Below are 20,764 nucleotides of genomic sequence, written 5' to 3' on the forward strand. Positions count from 1 at the left end.
GCCATGCAAATGTAGGCATTCAGGAGATGAAAATTATGTCAGCTTGAGTCCACTTGGAAAATCCAATCGTCTTTCTATCTCAATTCATTTTTTAAATAAACAAAAAAGGTCACACTGTGCACAACGCCGGCACATTTGAAATCTAACAGCGGAGAAATTTGTGTCTCAAACAGAGCGGATGACAGGGGTTCAATGTCTCAACTGCAATTACTTCATCCGGAGTGACAGTTTCATTTCAATATCACACCCCCGTATGTTCACGGTAACAAACCGCACGCTTTGCAACATATTTTAGGGATCCGTTTCCAAAGCTTTTCTGTGGAACATAACAGGGCAAAAGGAGAGGAGGAAAAACAGAGATGAAAGCCCCTCATGAACAGAAAATTAATGTTTGTTTCTTTATACAAATGTTGCCGAAATACAGACAGAATCTCTTGTAACTAAATAATACACAATAAAAATTGTCTGCAGGGTTGATTCAGCTTTTAGCTTTTCTTTCTCTAGTTTTTAGGTTTGTGTGGTTTATAATCACAGCAATACTCTGCTATGTTTGAGCATGAGGCAGGTTAGATTAATTTCTCTCCTCCGTATCGCAATTATGGGTCAAATTTAAACAAGTAACAAAAAAAAGACAAACAGATCAATAAGTTGCATCTGAGAAAGTTATTTTCCACTCTCTTGTTCTCAGGTGACTACTCCGGCTGGTTTATCGTATATATTTTCATTAGAGGTTGGCTGATATAAAAAAAAAAAAAACCTAAGCTAATTTTGTTATACTGTCGAGACAACACGACACCTTATGTTTGTACATAAAAACTGCAGTTTCCTTCCTCTGCAACAGCAAGCTGCTCGGACAACAATGCTATCAGTGAAGGACATCTCTGACTGCCATTATGAGGAGGAACGAGAGTCCACAAAGGCACAACATCAGGATTATGACGGTCTTATCTCCATATCACGCCACAAGTGAAGTATTGATTTTCTGCCAGAGAGCATCACAGTCAAGAGAGATGTGCCACGCGTGTAGAAGAGCCATGCACACCCAGGGGCATGATGGGAGGCTTACAGGACGATGGGGGGGGGGAGGCAGGAAGCAATAACAGAACTCCTGTGAGGCAAAAGAAGGGCAAAGAAAGCACCAAAGGAGTCTTAAACCTCCAATGAAGGTGAGAAAAACAGCACATTTTCATTTAAAAAAATTAAAACTGTTATAGAAAATCATGATGGGCATTTTCACTACTTTGTGACATATTATAGACTTCAAAGTAATGGACTACGTGAGAAAATATTCAGCAGATAACTAATTAATTTTTTCAGTCCAGGGGAAATTAGTCGATAAGTTGATTGAAAGAAATTGTATCTGCCACTGTTTTGATAATCAATTAATTGTTATTTTTCAAGCAAAAACTCTAAACTTTTGATGGTTCCACTTTCTGAAATGAGTAAATTAAGTGTTTCTGGGTTTTGGACTGTTCACTGGTCAAAACAAGACAATTAACAACATTAATTCGGGATTTGGCATTTTTTTTCCACTGTCTTCTGATGGTTCACAGAAGAGCCAACAGATTAAATCAATATTGAAGCCCTGAAAAAATGCATCAACTCATAACAAAGCAGCAGTGAGGCCATCTGAAATTCGAGTTCACGGTCAAGCAGCTTTTGCATCATTCTGGTTCTGAATAAAAATATCTGACCTCTGACAGCTTTAAGAAACAGAAACTTCAATACAGAGTTTTTAACCACAGAAACCCTCTGGCTTCTTTATAGTTACTCTGGAAAAATGTGAAGTATTATAAAGTGAGAACAAAAGAACAAAATGCAGAATGAAGGTCAACATTTTCCTAAAAGTCCTTGCATTTAATCTTATAGCAATACTGTCAACTTTCTAGTATTTCTAGTTTAAAAAATAATAACGAAAAAGTAATACAGCCTGACCTAAACCAACCATATTTCAAAGTTGCATATTTCAAATTAATGAAAAGTAGCTAAATTCAACAGCCATTTAAATCTATTCATACATGAATGTGACAGCATTGCTTAGGCAGCGCACTAAATCCAGATGCTGGCAGCTCTGCATTCATTCATTGTCACTAAAGCCAGAACCTAGTGTGCTTCCCATTCACATAACTGCCACTCTGCCTGCATAACTGACAGACATCATATTTGCCAGGAAAATAAAGATGTTGTTTGGAACCCATTTATATTTGTATATATTGTCCCTCCAAAACAGAGACAAACGGGACTCACGTTTAAGAAACTTTTTTTTTTTAAATTCAGAATTAAAAATCTAAGAGGAAAACCAAGAAAAACAGCCTTCCATTTAGAAGCCAGGAGCTGAGATGTTTGTCTCTTTCCCTTCCCTCCCAAGGTCGACAAATACACCATCCTCTCTGAGCTCGGCTGCGGATGAACCCCTGAGGTGCCGGAGCAGCCGACTCCAAAAGAAGAACTGTTAAGATGTAGCAACACATCAGCCATTCAGCTCGGGTCTACGCAAGACAATATCCGATGCAGCGGTCACCGGCATCCAATTTTCTCATGGCGCCCACCGCGGAGTCACCAGGGGCGTGCAAACAGTGTAGAGAATGAGAATAAGTGTGAGACAACACTGGAGCTGCACGTTACAGAAGGGATTTAATTTGCCGTTTTTCAGTCCCATGACTGCAGGGAAGAGTGTGTGGGAATATTTTAAAGCAAAAACAAAATGTGTAGAATAAAAATTCTCAGTAAGAAAGAAAAAAACATGGCAATGGATGGGAACTTGACCTTTTGTGGGCACCTTTTTAAAACTTATATAACCACCCTCTGACCTTAACACTGTATGATAAGAATAATTTTTTTATGTCATGCATGAATCCAGAATTATTATACATTTTTCAGTGGTGCAAATAAACAAGTAGGCCCACATTTACTCAAGTAGACGACTGTACTTTAAAGAGCAATTATTACCATACTTGTACTTTACTTGAGTATTTGGATTTCTTTGTTACTTTAATCTTCTACTCCACCACATTACATCTGACATTTTCAGATTTTAAATAAAAATGACAAAACATAAATCAACAAATACATTCATTGCGATGTATTGTTAAAGGTTAAGATGAGACTTTAATAATCCCCTCTGTAATTGCTAATTCTGCATAATGAGTACTTCCTCTTTTGGTACTTTGCATACATTTTGAAGCTACAACCTTTGTACTTTTATTTAAGTAAAGTTTTGCAGTATTTCTACGTGGTGGTATTTCTATTGTTACTTAAGTAAATGTTTCGAGTATTCCCTCCTCCCCTGAGGAGTATTTGCACGGCCAAAAATGTAGCAGACTGACGACATAACTCGTCCTCACAAGAGCGTTTCAGTGTGGAAGAGGTGAAATACATTTTCTCACATGGCAGTGTATGCACTTAATTCTAATTTGTCTCATTTCTTTCATTTTGGACATGAAGTTGCTCAGCTTTGCAGAAAGTAAAGTGGGCACCCCGATGCCCTTCCTCAGCAAAAAAAAAAAAAAAAAAAAAGCCCAATTTCATCCATCTATCTGTGCATGCTCCCATTTGCCGAATGAAGCCTGGTGAGAAAGAAATGTGTCTCCTGGGTCCCGATGACCTTACAACCTCATCTGTAGAGTCCTCTCCATTTACGGCTCAGAGTACACCGAGAGCAGCACTTATATACCAAATACTGCTTATGTCCACTAAGACCTGATAATTGTGATACAGGAGAAGTCCAAGTAGATACGTGTAGATCTGCCTCAACAGATAGTAGGGCTGCACAATTATTCAAATATGAATCATGTTTACAATTTTGTTTTCCCACAATTCCATGAACAGGATCGACTGTGATATTGACGTTTAAAATGCGTGCTCCGCTCATAGAAAACTCTCCCTAAAAATTGTGATGAATAATCCTAATTGCAATATTGATCATGATTTTTCATTTTGGGCATAATCGTGCAGCCCTTACAGATATCATTATTATTATTCCTGGGATGGTGGAGGAATTGCTTGCGTCTAGAGACCCTCCCCCTCTCCTGCTGAAGTGTCCTTGAGCAAGATACAAAACCCTACCGGGTCATGGAGTTCTGCTGTGCAGCTGATCTCTTGCTCTAACCTTCCTGTGAAGGCTGGCAAGTAAAAAAACAAAAAGCTTCTGGGGCTCAGTCGACAATTATTATTATAAAAACAGAAATGAGTGGAGATGTTAAAGACTTATTCAGGTCGTCAAGTTATGAAACTTAAATTGAATCAACACATTGGCTGGAGGACAGTTATGATCATGTATTCATTCACTCTGCAGGGCAAAATAACCAAATTCATTTTTAAAAAGCACAAGGATACATGTTTTAGTTCTGAACACTGCAAAATGCACCAGCGCCCCCCAGTGTTCAGAATTAGTTCACATATTTTGTACCTGTATCACATACTGTATTAGTGGTGTTATGTTAATGGTGTAAACAGGTTCACCATGATGTCATGAGGGATCTGAGAAACGATTTCCAATATAATCAGCCCACACAGACACACGGATTTATGCACACATGCTTTCTATTACGTTAACCTTTTGTCTAACTGATAGCGAGCACACACACACTGGGAATGACTCATAGCTTAGCAGCATTGGATTAGATGTTGCTTGAGATAGCATCTCACTCCTGAGACAACAAGATCACGATATTCCACATCACAGTATCCGTCATCTGAAGGAACGGAGCGGGAGCAGCTGAAGGTCACATGTCTGCATTACTTCATGCGGTTCAAACTGGGGATGCACTTGGACCTCTTTGTCTTTCTCTTTGAGTCTTAACTGATCTAAACAGGCATGCAACAACCTTAAATGATCGCCTCTCTGAATGCATTTAATCATCCATGATAAATGAGAACACTTATGTAGCGTGGCTTCTCATGATTCATAGAAATAAATGCATTTATAAAAGCATTTTTCAAAATAAGTGCTTTATAGACCAGGAGCAGTGACAGATTGAGAGACGTTAAAACGACATACAGGTCATTAATCAAAACCGGAGTTCAGCCACAATATACAGACGGAGATTTATAACTGTTACTGCTTCTGTTCCTAGTTTATTGCACAGACAAGAGATTTTTACTGATGGAAAATGTTTGAACATGACATGGCTGTTTAATGATTGTTCAATGTGTTGACAGAATTCTGTTGTTTACGCGACATAGTTTGGACTCATTGCTGACTACCTTAACAGCTGTAAGCATTAGGGATTTCTTTAAGCACGGAACAAAACATAAACAATAGACGTGTTTGATTGTAGTTGGTTTATCTACATTTAATCCACTAATAATGAGAGCTTCTTAGAACTGCATAGACGTTTTAGCCTACCAGAAATTAAGTTTGCAGAACTGTGAGTAATTCACACTGTCTTATTATTTTTTTCCTTCACCTGAATCCCATATTTTTAGACTTAGTTATTATTATGAGTTTAATTACATTAATTCCTATTGCCTCAATTCCTTTACTGCCTTTTATTGCCTTTATCCTTTACTGTAGTACTACACACAACATTTATATATTTAATATTATGTGCCTGTAAAAAATACTCATTTTTGTAAAAAAGTATATTTTAAGTAGGATTTAAGCAGGGATTGGTTTACTTGGATATATATGCATGTGTGCATGTGTATGTATTTCTTTGCTTATTTCACACTGATTTTTTTTATTTAAATCTATCATATCTTTAGCAAACATCACCTCAAGCCATCCATTTCCAAAAAAAGGTTCAGAATTATCATCTTATAAAACAAGTTTAATTACCCATAGAGTATCGGTGACTATGTATTCAGACATTGTTGTTATGAGGAAACTACCCGTTAAGAAAAAGTCCCTCATTACATCACATAACTAGTCCAGTGACATTCAACGCTGATCAAAGGACGAGGTCATGGTAGCTCTCTGCCTGGACCAGGATGTAGAATATCATGCTGGGGTTAATGGTGTAGGAAGTACTCACCATGCTGGAGGTGAGGGAGGGGTCCGACTTCCCGAGGTTCAGGGAGCACATGCGGACCAGGTTAGAGGTCTCGGATGACGGCTGCCATGCGGTCTGTGTGTGCTGGTGGTTGTTGGGCAGGAGAAGGTACTTTCCTGCAGAGCAACAAGAGGACGAGGTTCAGTTAATGTTTCACGTTTCTACGAAGAGTTATCCCCCCCCCCGTTAAACGTCTCAGATGGTTTTACTTAAATAACTTCTCAGGCTTAAATTAAAGGACAATATCCATTCTTTCACCCCAAACAAATCTATGTAATACTTTATTTTTCATCTTTTCTCTACGATTAATCATCTCTCGACCCCTTAGATATAGTTAGTGACCCTAGGAGGGGTCCGACCACCGGACTAAAGTAAATGTATATTCAGTGGTTAATACAGCTCCAGCTCGACCAGCTATAACAGTAGAAGGCCGATTTCACATTGATGCATCTAACAATAACATAATGATGTGAAAAGTACTTTTATTTTGTCCACTTTCTGAATGAAGGACCTTTATTTGTAATTTAACATTAATGTATTGCTACGTTTACTCAAAGTGTTTAGACAAATGGACAACTTTTCAACTTCCACTACCGGTGAGAAGAACTTCCATTCATACGGAGGAGAGCTACCGGGCAAAAAACAAAAGCATGACTCGCTTCCTGTTTTGGTTCGAGGTTTAATGAATGAATGCTGGTAAGCGTTCTTGAGCTACGGGGTGTGACACTTGTGATGCAGACAGCGTAACAAATGAAAGGGGTGGTTTCCAGTCAGGCTCTTTGACTGCACTCGGCTGACATTTCAAGTGAAAGTATTTGTTTATTGTCTTTTGTAAAATAGATTTTCAATAATTGCAGGATTGTAATTTTCCCCCCTCAGTGAAACGTCTCAATCATCCTCATGTTCTATGATTGTTCACCAGCTAACGACCTTTTCGTCAAATAGAGACCAGACTTTCCCGCTCTTGTGTTGTGACCCGATGACATGACGCCACATGACACTTGACCTCTCCTCTCTTAACTCTCCTTGTTGACGCACTTCCTTTGTGCCCTAAATGGAGACTTCATTTTCTCTTAACTAAGACTTGCTCAGTGATAGCGAGGCTTGTAGGGGACCAATGAAAACGGGAGATGGTGTCATTATTCTGTCATCATGGCATTGTTCAATCAGCATTTAATTCATAAAGATAAGTTAAAGCAGAAAACTTTCTACTGCCACTTTAAGCAAAGGATCTGAAGACGGTTTTCAATACTGTGCAGTTGCAAACAAGCTTGGTGGTGCTGCTGTAAATTCAAACTACTGACTCATCCCATAATAAAAGGGAGTAAATGGGGAGAGAGTACAGGTGAGATGACACACCGGTAGCATAACACAGCCCCAGCTGGCTGCTCTTGTAAGGAGTTTAAAGCTAAAGCCTCTGACGTGCAGCCACGCAGGATGTCAAAGGGTTAAACTGGACCAGAGAGACAAAAGCCCATTAAGAGATCACAGAAAACCCTGACATGACATAACCAAAGCACAAGTACACCACAGAGTCTGATGATGGGAAGAAGATGGATCCACCTACAACAGGCGTTCTGTATAAGAGTATTCTTTGCAAAACTGAAATCTCCTCTTTCAGCTCCCAGGGCTGGAAGCTAGATGGCACTGAATGCTCCTTTCTTTTGCTCTCTTTAATCCTAAAACCTCAGAGCAGCCAGGGCAAAGATTAAAACATAACATAAGCAGCCTCAGCGTCTGAATCAGCTGATCTTATTGCACCGCTGGCACTCTGTGGATTGAGAAAATCATTCATGGAAGTCTTGTCATCCTTTATCCTCATGTGTATGTTTCCATTTCCTGTTTGAGTAAACAGTCGAGGAGACGGAGAGGAGGATTAATAACTTTGGCACCGTGAAGGAAGGAGAAGATAAGTCGACTGTGCTCAGAACATAAAAGGTAATATCTCAAGTTCACGTGGGTCTAAAAGCCACACATCATCAGATGTGTTAGGCCTTTATAAACTGGAGAAGGCAGGTTTATAAATTCACTCTCCGGGCTAACAGAAAAGCCTGACAAAAAAATGACAGATTTCAAACACTGTTGGTGTTTTAGAGACATGGAAGTAAATCAAGAGTTGCACCTGATGCAAATACATTTTCCCTGAAACAATGACAATGTGAGAAAGTGATGTTGGTAAAGAAAGATATTTAAATCAAGCTATGACTCAACCTGTTAAGCACATTGTGGTTAGTTAGTATATCAATGACTCACTTGACGGTGTTCAAAATGTTCAACAGATGGTGGTTAAACATATTGGAATTAGTCATATTTGTGTATTGAATCAGCAAATGTTTGCAGTGCAGCTGTTTACGTCCGTGTTTGATTGTTGAAAGTGCTTTCATTTTATTTCCTCCATCCTGATTATAAGAATGAATATTAATTTCGTTTCACTTCATTCGTCAGCTGATTTCTTGTTTAGTTGTCTTTAGAGTTTCTGTGAACCGGATTGGAAACCACCTCTACAGCTGTTTTACTCTCAACCACACTCGTGAACATTATGTTGTAGATTTCTCAGTCTCTAATATGTAGTGAGGTAGCTAGCAAGTTATGCAGGAAATGACATTGACCTTCTATATTCCACCTCCAAAGCTGTAATCAAACACTGTTTCTCCAACCGACAGTGACAATACCAGACTTATTAGAGAAATCAGAGTGTGTGGATAATCAAAAGGTGTCAGACTGGCATTTCTGTCCAATATAATGTGAGGTTTGTAAATAACGCAACGTTGTTTGGTGACAACGTCTGGACAACATCTCTGGTTTGAGATCCTTCTTACCTTTCAGTCCCTATTCTCACTCTTCTCTCATTACATGTCATCTCTAGATTGTCTACTCCCAATTTAAGGCATGAATCACCCCTAAAGACACTTAAAAAGTGATTAACAGCTTAGAGCTGCAAAAGTTTGCCTTTGTACTTCCAAAAACACAAAAACAAATAGTGAGGAGTTAACACTGCCCCCGCTCATTTTAGCTGGTCTTCTTTCTCACCTTCTGCAGATGACACACATTACAAGAAGTTTATTAAATCTCATGAAACAAAATCTTCTCTTTTCCACTGCAGTACAAACCAAAAAGCTCAGTCATGGACCTGGAACTGACATATACTGTGCTACAGTTATTGCACTGTGATGAATGTAGAACGCCAGAGAATAGAAGAGAGACTAAACAGGATAAGGAGGGAAAATGATGTTCCTTTCCTTCCTTACTGGCAAAATCTTTCCTCACTACAGCCCATCACTTACCGGCATAAAGGAAATCTCTCTTCAGGCACGAGTCAACACTTTTAGAAAGGGAAGTATAAGAGAGAGGAGGAGGAGATTTATATATATCTTTTTTTACATTCAACGCAGGTATTCGTAAGGTCAGACCGCTCTGTTCCCGACCTTGTTCAGATGCCCCTGTTTCAAGAACACCTCTCCTGCATGAATCATGATGTCGGGAAAATAAACGAACAAATCAAAAGTCTGTACACACACACACACACGCACACGCACACGCACACGCACACGCACACACACACGCGCACACACACACACGCTGCTCTGCTGGGTTTCATTCCGCTGGACGTTTCATCTGGATGTATCACAGCCGAGGTAATCTATTCTCCTGTCGGGAGTTTCTGGCTCAAGGTTGTAAATCATTAAAACTTTATTTTGTCGCACTATCTTCTCCTCACAGAGAGAAAACTCCTTATTCCTCAGGGGGGTTAAAACAACAGAAGCACCCTTGTATTTAATGTATTATAAGCTGACAGAAGTTGTTTTATTCCGACATAAATATTTAATTGTACGAGTATTTTAAGATAATTATGATACAAATCTTTGCCCTTCACAATTTCAAAGGAAAAGCACATCACCACAACATTTGTAAGGTCTTGGTTGAGCCTCAATTCACTGCTACATGATAAATGATTGTGTTATTTATAACGTTAAAGCATGTCTGAACCACTACAGTATTGGGCCTCAGGTGCTGTTCTAGCTGCAAGCACAAACCAGTCTGGAACAACAATTAGATTACGCTGAAATCAACAGCAGAAACAAAAACCAAATCTCACTCGCGTTGCTTTAACGGCACAATCACGTTGATGGAAGTTGATTTGCTTGGGTTTGATGTTTGTTTATCCGTCTTGTTTTTATGTTAAGACCAGTTAAGTGAAAGGGTAATGCATTTATTCAAAGCTGCACCTGATGGAAACACAATCTTTCATTGACTGTGGAAAAGGTCAGCATCTTAATCAGGGAGGTTAAAGTCTTCAACATTAACCTCACAAGGCTGCAGTCACATTAGCAGAGCCGTATTTCTGTAGTTGTCCAGAGGGAGGAATTCATCTTTTCTCATGTGAGCCAGACTCAAACTAGAGGCAGAAAGAAACTATAGATGACTGAGTTGTTATATTTTCTTAAACTTGCATATTGGCAGATCTCAAGCACCAATCTGATACCAGTGGAAAAAAACCTTACCTTTTTTAAAAACAAAAAAGGTAAACACATCAGAATTCCCTCTATAATATCTATTTCACATTGTTGTGAATACATCTCCATCAAAACAACTATTATTCAAGCTCACCAAAAACAACATTTAACAAGATTACATTTGGACACGTCATGAAAACGTTATAATTAAACTTTGCCCAATACTCTTCTTTACTGACTAGACTTGAATGCATCATAATGTCACTCAATGCAACCTCCGTAATTTGCAGGACTGTGACACCCACCGGGTAACTAGCTTTCTTCCTACAGATTTCAACACAGACTTGTTGTTCACAATATAGCAACATAACAGTGTAGAAGGACGCCTAAGCACAGGGGGGTAACAACAGTCCGCACAGGTGCAGCACTGATTGGCCAGCAAATACAGATCGGGTAGCGAGTGAATCGTGTTGTTGTTCCTGTGAAGCATAAATGAGCTGATAAATGATTTGAGAACGTACTCCCTGATACCTGATCCAGAATTTAAGGCAACGCCTCGTTACGGGAATCTGGATGTACATTGGGTGTGCAGGATGTGTACGCTGCAGGATTTGACCTACAAACTTAAAATCCCCAAATCATCACAGGATGAATTTTTACGATTCCATGGGGATCGCTCTCTGCTGAGTTCACACATTCCTCATCACAGGAACGCAGTCTGCCTCATTATGTGAGCAGCACAGACAAAAATCAGTCCAACTGACTGTTAAGTAATGCACTTGTTTTTCTCATAAAAGTGCACACAGGGGAAATGGACGAGCAACTATTGATGATGCATTTACAGTTATAGGTCAATTAAACCAAGAGTTGCTGCAACAACTTGGATTGTGAAGTTTTTTTCACTAACCTTGAATATTCATGGGTAAATAAATAAATAACAGTCAAAGTTGAAGTTCAGGGGAAATAATTATCTTTACACCACAACTTCTAGGCTCAAATCCCACAACTCGTACCTCTGTTTTGTTTCCAATACTGCTAAATCCTGATTGGTGCTCTCAAGTGTGTGACATCATCTTTTGTCAAACTGTGTCCCGCCTCCTTCAAAACAGCAAGAGTAGCTTTGACAAAACAGCATGAGGAGGTGAGAAATCGCTCAATAAACAACATTTTTTTTTCAACTTTGGCAGAAAAGTAAGTGAACATAGAGAAAAAAATCATCTTGAAATGATGCTTTACAGGCCTGGAGGGCGTCCAGTTAGGTGATATTTGTCGACTTCTCTGCTGTTTGCACATGGTGATGTAATCCTATTGGCTTTCTTAAACCTATCTCTGGTGCACTTTTATATTCTGTACTGCCAAGTGTGACACGGTCATTGTTGGTTTCTCCTCAGAGACAGTTTTAAGTGACAGATGGCAAATGTTCATCACTACTGGCTGCAACTGAAAACAGTCATACATTTGTTTTGACTTCAAAGCATGTCCCTAAGGAACCGTTTTCTCCACGAAAAGATGATAAAATACTGAAAAACATTCACAGCCGGGTTTGTGGATTATCCTCCTATATTTGGGTGAAATTATGCTTTAGACCCATTTAGGGGAATTAATTCCCCATTAAGGAGCATCCATGTGTGAGAGTTGCCAATTGGTTTGTTGGTTTAATGTTATAAAGACTAACATAAACAATTTTTCTCACTCTGGACGGTTTTCAACCGATCTGCCACGACCGGTGACAGCAGAGTCTCTCCCTAGAACAGTCCTGCTGATAACGGAGGATGCATTGACTTGCATTATGATGCGTTCAAGCATGAGTATTTGGCGAAGGTCAATTATAACGCTATAATGTGTTCAAATGTTATCTTGTAAAATTACATTTTTGGTGAGCTACTTGAATAAATACAGATGTTTGAAGGATTTGTTTTTTACGGCAATATAAAAAGGCTATCAGAGAGGAAATGATGAAATGTTTAACTTCCTAACAATGGCTGAAAGCAGCTTATAAGCAACAGTAAAACTACTAACACCATCATTTGAATTGTGTTTTTATGCAAATAATCACAATAGAGGACATTAACAAAGTAAATGATAACATTTAAATTTTCAATGAGCCTTTCTGTCAATTTGAGTTCCAAGACTACCTACAGTGAGATTAGTGACAGTGAAGATGAATCAGTCTTTGCAGGAGTTCCACTATAAATAGCAGGAAAACATTATATAACCAACACAAACTGTCTGTATCAAATGTCAAGCTTTTGAACTTTGGCAAATAAAGACGACATCCATTGACGCACTTATTTCAGACATTTACGTATGTGTGTGTGCCAAGTTTGATGAGTCACGATATTATAATAGCAACATTAAAATATATAAAAAGCATTGGTGTGGTATAAGTTACTTAGAAATGCATCAATCTGTTTCTCTAAAGCAGCACAAATATAAAAAATGAGGGGACCAAACATGAAATGGTTACCTGTGAGACCTCCCCCAAGGCTCCGTCTTCGTACGTTTTTTCCATCCTCACTGAGATGTCGCTTAAATTTAAGAGCAGGACTTAATCTGTAAGTCAACTCGGGGTTACTGGACTTCCTGAGGTAGTTGGAGGGAGGGTAGAGGATGTGGTCCAACTGGAGGAAAAGATAGAAAAACAATCAGTGGGTTAAAAAAAAAAATACATGTTACTAGAAGTTGTTCTCATAATCGTCTAAGGATGAGGTCAACATTCAAAGAAAGCCTACATTTCAGCTTGTTAGGCCTTTAACGGGGTGTTGCAAATGTTTAGCTTGTTTTGTACAAACTGTAGTTGGTCAATAATTAAACACAATATGTTGTGTATTTAGGAATGCAAAGGGTTTCTAGCATTAATGTAAAACTTGTCTACACACGTATGTTTGGTCTTATCAGACAAAATGTCAAAACAGTATTTAAGAGAATGACACACTTTGCTCTCTCTTTTCTGGAAATCAAAAGCCTCATCAGTCATGGCAATAGAAAATATAAAAAGTTGTGCTCCGCCAATTTTTTTTCCCAAGTGAGGAAAAATAATATTCACGGTTCACAAAATCAGGTCAAAAATCCTACATCTGTTTAAGGGCATCAAGATTAAACCATCACTGGAGCATGCGTCATGCGAGAAAGACAACCAAAACAAATGGAATGGTCAAACTTGTCACATTGACATTTAAGCTGATAACTGACTCACAATATCTATTCACTAATTGATTAACGTGCAAGAAAAAAATTCCACCTTAAAAGTTTCTGTAGCGGGCGGTAGCCTTTGAGCAACACAGTGAATTGAATTATCTGTTCTCATTCCATAGCAAATATAAAAAGCAGCAAGACATCCTTTCAGTTTTGGTTTTTAAAGTGTGTAAACCTGCCACCGTAGGAACAGTGGTTATATAACCTACTTAACCTTTGAAACAAACCACAAACCACAGCTTTTAGTGTAGGAGAAGCAGGGTGTTCAGAACTATGACAAATAAAAGTTCAGATCTATAAATCGCTGGAAACTCGAAGAGGAGTCAACTTGTCAAATGATCTCTAGGAGGGAGATTCCCAAAGTGTTAGTTCATGAATCGCTTGATCAATCCAAGACACTCCTAAGCCTGGGTCATTTTAAAATGGCCCATGGAGGAGTTTTTTTTTTTTAAATAAACTAGAAAATGGCTTTAGTATATTCTAATAAATTGCAATATATGTACACTGCAAAACCTAGTTTAGTAGATATAATTAAATGTTGGGATAAATTGTTAATTACTTGTCTTAACTTCTTTTTGTAACAGAAACCAATATCTAATATGTGTATGGGCAAATGTTTAACTGTTAAGTAGTGTTGTGTAGTTATTTTGATGGAAAATGAATTTTCTATGGCACACGGGATTTTTTGGGCCAAGAAACACAGATTTTCATGCAGTGTAACTTGTTGAAAACTAAACATTTATTGTGTTAAATGTTCCTGTAATCAAAAAAGCAATAGGCCAGCATCCCAAATGACAGTACTCTGAATTTTATGACAATAATATTTAGGGAAATAGAGCAGCAGCAAAAACATATGTCGATGCAATACTAGTGAGAAAACTAACATCTAGGAATATGGACGGTTATAAATACATCAACGGGCTGCACCATATTGTGTTCTCAGAAGATAATGACTTTACAAGAAGTTCAGAGCGACTAACAATGCCCGGTGGTGAGGAAGAGGCCCTCCCTGAGAATACAAAGATACACAACGCTCAGGGCAGGCTGTGGAAGGAAACACTCTCTGCTCCTCGAGGGGAGGATTCATGATCCCCGGACAACTAAGGACAGCTGAGACCCATTCTTTATAGGGTGGTCTTGACCTCTCCATGACCTCAGAAATGTAGGGCAAACGTGACATCGTACAACCAAATGAAAGTAATGCTCATTTAAATATTTCTGCTAAAATCTTAACTATAAAAACACAGAATTTCGTGCAATAAAGTTGATCTTCATTCATCACTTTTAAAAGCAAATAGCTTGAGAGCTAATAGTCATGAGGTAGCTGATATTTAAGCACAAATAGACATCAGGATGTCATGACCCTGACATGCTGGAGCTCTGCAACAGTGCTGTTCATTGTTTTTCTGAAACATATATATAACTATATGTGATATTACTGTGCATGTAAATATAATCCTCTGTCTGCCCTGTTAGCAGACACGCACACACAAACGATAAGCAGGAATGTGGAGCATGCATTACCTCTCAGCTATGTCTAAACACAGACATCCACTCTGTTTATGTTGAGGTGGCACATACAGTACACGGTCACCTTGCATGGACTTCACATGTATTCACAAATGCAGAGCAGTGTAAGAGAAGGAAGTGCACTCTTCAAATGAGTCATTTCCTCTTTTGCAAAAGGCAATTTTATATTAAAACTCTATTCTATTAAATGGACCACAATTTAGCCTTTTTTTAAACACTGTAGCTTGTAAAGTTAGGCTCAATTAAAAGTCACAAACCTAACAACTAGCAGTCAGAAGTATGCGTGAAGCTTAGAATTAGAGGGAATAATCGGATTACAGCTGAGTGGAAAAAATCTGCATCATTATGCTAATAATAGGGCTTCAACTAACAACTATTTTCATTACTGATTAAAAAAGGGCCAGCATTATTTTTCAAAACCCAAGTTGACATTTTCAAATGTCTTGTTTTGCCTGATTGTTTTGAGTCCAGAACCCAAAGAAGTTTAATATCATAGAAGACCCAGAACACCTGCAAATATTCACTTAAAGAATCAATCAGTTATCAAATATTGGTGCAGATTCATTTTCTGTCTGATCAACTAATCAGGTGATCATCTCATCATTTCAGCGCTAGCTAATAATGCTAACACTTTTAATGTAACATTTCATCGTTGGAGATAAATTGTGTTACTGGTGTGAAATTGTAAGACATTTTTAGGACTTTTTTGATAAAATGGCCAGATGTGTCACCCATATCTCACTACTTCTTTTACTTCTCAGTCACGCAGGAACTACTTTGTGTGGTGAAACCCATGTTCATCTAGGGATAAGTCATTCTCCATTTGATAACCATTCACATAAACAAAGTTTGAGTTCACGAGCAGCTGGTGTAACTCTCTCCAGGTGCTTGAAGGTAAATAAATTCAGATTAATCACAATGAAATGAGGAACAGACTGATATGTCATTTCAAAGCAAACAGATAATAACCAAGCGATGCCTCCATAAGCAGCTTAGAGTTGCGCTGTGAAACAATCAGAGGTGAACTCCTGCATCATCAGCTCGTTTTGTTCAGAGCCAGACGCGTCTCTACATGGTGCATTTATTAGGCCCTGATGGAGCTCTGCCAAGTGACCCCAGGGTCAACATGTGTCCGATTTCTACATCACAAAGGAAGTTGGACGCATTCTATAGAAGTTACAGTATTTCTCAACATCTTCCAGCTTCCTCTGTTTTTAAAGCTGAGAAATTAGACACCTTCTGTGTTTGCATTATTGCATTTAAAATAAACATGAGAAGAAATGTTATGTTTCTGTTTTGTTTGCTTACCTGTTTTACAGGCTGATCACATTATACTTTATATCACTAGCAGTTGACTTTTAACTCAGAAAAGGAAGTAAGATAATCAGAAATTGCATCTGTGTGCTGGGTCTGAGTCTAAGGTTTAGAAATGTGCAATATATTTTGTTCAGACATTTGCCAGCACTTGACCAAGCAAACAAGGAATATAAATGAATAAATAGATGACATAGAAAAGTAAACACAAAGCTACTTGAGAAGCAGAAAATGCTTTTGCCATTCACACGACCATGAGGTTTATACTTGCTGCTTTCTTAGAATAACTAGTGAGGCAGCATAGTACAAATTTAAACCAAAACACACAACAAACAAACAAACTGCATAAGCCTTCATATCTCTGCAACCTTTTGCCTTCATACTCCTGACTCGTGTGGTGCACAAAAACAGAGAGCTGTGGAGTGATGCCAAAGCTGGCCAGAGTTTCATCTTGGTTGGCTGGCTGATAATTATCAGCTATTAATCAGTAAAGACACATTTCCTGTTCCATGCATATATGATTTTTCTTCAAAAAATGCCAACTTCATCACATGGACAGCACTACAGTGAGCCAATAGCAGTTAGCATGGGTAGCACACACACACACAGTTGCAGTTTTTGGCAGCTGCCGGTGCCCTTTCACCCACCGAGGCTCCCTCCCTGCAGCAGAGAGCCACGCAACCCGCCTGAGAGCAAGCTCCAACCTGACCTGCCCCTCCCACCTCCATCCTCACACACACACACACACACACACACACACACACACACACACACTAAGTGGACAGTACCAACATCCCTGTGTTGCCAAAGCACAAGAGAAACAGCGTAGGTGGACCACACAACACACAGAGTCAGTTGTGTTTACCAACTGAAAGCTGAGGCAACCTTAACCTGTGTTAATGTTGGTTATATTGGTGTGTTTTGGTTCAAAACAACCCGTTCACTTTGATCACTTCCTGACGCCCCGGTGGTTTACAACATGATGACCACAATTTCCTTTGAGCTGGGAACAACACGCCTCTTCCTATGATTCAAAATGAGCAGGAAAATAATGAATTTTTCTACCAATCACTAATACATTAAACCTGCAGTTACTCATGTTTTTGGGCACTTGGAGGGGCGGGGAAATAAGTTTGAACACAAAACTGTCTCATCATCACTGTTAAAGTTGAACTTAGTAGCAAAGAGTTCCCTATTTAAACATCCAGCAGTTACAGAGCGACATTAGCATTTGTGTTTCTGACCAAGAGGTGACTGCAAGTCCAACACTAACTCCCTTTAAGCTCGGTTTTGGTCTCGATCAACTCCCAAGGGAACTTTTTGGCTCTTTGGCTGCAAAATGCATTTAAAAACAATTAAAGAACCAGTGGAAATAAGAAAAATGAAAGAAAAAAAGGGAATCAAGTCAGACAATGTGCAAGAGAAATGAGAAAACAGAGACATAAATGTAACGCATGTAGGGAACCATTCTAGCATAATGTGGATAAGGCCATAAACAAACACTCACAGTAGAAGTCTTACTCCAGCTGTTGACGTTTACCAGCCAAAACTCCATCCATTTGAGGAAGTGAAAGACAAACAAGAGACACTTTTTCTATACCAAGCACAAACATTACACAGCTACCTAAACAAACTTACAATCAAAAGCACAGAACAGCAGGAGGAGTTGTAAATCCTACAAAGGCAGATTCAAGGATGAAAGAGCAGCAAAAGCAAGGCTGCACACAGGGACATTGTCCTCAAGGTCAAGCAAGAAATACTCCAATAGTCCACGCCAAAGGAGGACTCTGTGGTTTTCACAGGCTCGTATGTGGTCTACGCTACCAGACCACCAGGCTTGGCTACGAAAACAACTCAAGTGCAAGCGCATAAACACCAATTTCAGTATTTCTTCCCTGCTGTTACATATCATTGTACACTTCACCAACTTGCAATGGATCGGCATTACAAAAAGGTGAAGAGAGTTGAGTCATCATTTCCTCATTAAGAAAATAAATCTAAAAGCAGTCGCACAAAAGGGAGAATTAGCAAACGTATTCACACTCCGGGTTATTAATTCCCTTTGAAGGATTAGAGGGGAAGTGTCGTTTATCATTTCACTGAGACGGATGAAAGGAACCTTTTTACGGACGGGAACAAATTGTTATTAGTGTCTTTTCTTTGGTTGCTAAGACACAATGAGCACACACTTAAAAAAACAGGAAGTCAGACCCCATACATCAAGAGGCTTTACACGCTTTGCAGTCCTCGCTCGCCCTGCCGTTGTTTATCTAATAAACAACTGAGAATAACATTAATATGTAATAGTTATCTCGTTTTTCATGCATGTCATAATACATCTAAAACCATAAAACGCAACTGGGCCTTTGTACAGGGGAAAAAACCTTAAAGGACGACAATTAAGAATTCCCCCATTAGAATTGTTTTTTATTAATAAATATCAATGTAATCAGATGCAGTTTAGACACTCTACAGTGAATAACAAAGACCTGAAAAAAAGGCAGGTTTTAAAAGCAAAATCCGCAGATTTTCATGTTCATGTTTCATGTTGCCTTTAACAGTACTCCATCGACAGCAGAGTGGTGTTTGTTACATAATCTCCCTTCATCATAGAGCGAAATCTCATCAACCAACTGGGCTTTTTTGCAGGGACATCACACAATTAAAAGTAATTGCACCAAAGAAAAAAACCAACAACAAATACACTGAATAAAAACAGCACAAAACACAAACGTCCGCAAGGCAGGGATGATAAATAGAATCAAACCCATTTCCCCTCTTCATTTTAGAAAGTTTTCAAGCTAATTTCCACATTACTGACTAGGAGACTAATTGTATAAGCAAACGATAACAAGTTTGCATGAGATTAAAGTGCCAAAAGCTGTGTTTATAGTCCCGCTTGGCACCGTGGTGCGAGCGTCCACAGATGGCGTGCGAGCTACGAGCACGCACAGAGGCGTTTATGCTCAATGCGACGTTCGTTGAACTAATATCCGAAACGCCAGAGGACGCACAAACGAAATGAAATATGAAGAATCAAAAAGACAACGAGTGTAACAAGTGACAGGAGGTGTAACCGGCAAAAACGCCATAAACACTACTGCGAGTATAAACTACGCTTAATTTTGATGGTTCAACAAGTTAAACTGTTCAGAGGGAGGCTAAGACATCACTGTTCGGGGGAGGGGTTTGGCGAATGGTCAGTTGGTAGAAGGAATGCATTAGAAGAGGATTGTTGTTGCCGTTTCTGTAAATAAAGACATTTTTCCACATTTCATTTTCAGTAGCCTCCAAAACAAACACATGGTGTGATTACACAATGCGATGGTCATTTCATGCAACGCTTACATCTCTGTGAACCGTCCTGAGTGAACTCTTGGGATAGGAGACATGCTCATCAGTCTTTTTCTCAGGGTCAAACTATGTTCAGCCGACCACGTAACCCAACATCTGCCTGCTTCAACTCTCCCCTGGTTCCACTCTTCCTTTGCTTTCTGCACTGAAGATCTTGAGTGTTTACTCAGGAGGAAAACAGAACACTTAAAAAGTCTCACGGCTAAAATCCAAATATCTCCATAGTTCTGTCACCCGACGGACACTTTATTCTTCTCCTTACATGGACGCAGTTCCTTCATTAGCTTAAGAAAGCCTTTGGATTTCAGGGTTTGTACTTTGAGACATCTCTCAGAGGGGAATTGAGTTTCCGCTGTTGACATGATCTAAAGTTGGCGCTTTCCTTCTCCTATTTCATACGACTATGATGATTTATTATCTTCTGCATTTGAAGAATTAAACCATTTATTATGTCTTCCACCAATTAAGTCATGTTTGCACTTTAGCAGAAAAAAAGAGGCCTTAGAGGGTTATTGTATGCATTCCATAAAATCTGGCGTCATGATGTGCATGGGAACAAGCACAATGTCTCCGATTCAACTATGATATATTGGAAATGCTGTTGTTTTTACAAGAATCTCATTTAAGCCCAACTAGAGTAAAAAGAGCAGCTTTGCAATACAAACTGAAACTCCAGATACAGCCCAGAATAATTTTTATTCCTGTAACATGGGTAAAAGAAATGTCAGGAAAGAGTGAAGGATCTGAATGTTTGTTTGACTTAATAATCTCGTTACTGATATGGAAGTGTGTGACTGGAGGTCAGTAAAATGTAAAACTCATAAAGATATCACAGAGTCTGATTTGCTACATGACCTTCCTACTACTTATTTAGCCCAGGCTGTATTTTAACTACCGTCTACAGTGAAAACTGTATACTATATA

General features: G+C 38.9%; 1 protein-coding gene across 1 annotated transcript in view; it reads right to left on the bottom strand.

Annotated features, from left to right (window-relative positions):
* Positions 1-20,764, bottom strand: part of mast4 (microtubule associated serine/threonine kinase family member 4) — an 88,693-nt gene that overhangs the window by 59,126 nt on the left and 8,803 nt on the right. Inside the window, 2 exon segments of the mRNA XM_054613139.1 lie at positions 5,976-6,109; positions 12,915-13,068. Of these exon segments, the coding sequence (XP_054469114.1) occupies positions 5,976-6,109; positions 12,915-13,068 (288 nt within the window).

Source organism: Anoplopoma fimbria, chromosome 14 (genome assembly GCF_027596085.1).
Source record: "Anoplopoma fimbria isolate UVic2021 breed Golden Eagle Sablefish chromosome 14, Afim_UVic_2022, whole genome shotgun sequence".
Taxonomy (NCBI): domain Eukaryota; kingdom Metazoa; phylum Chordata; class Actinopteri; order Perciformes; family Anoplopomatidae; genus Anoplopoma; species Anoplopoma fimbria.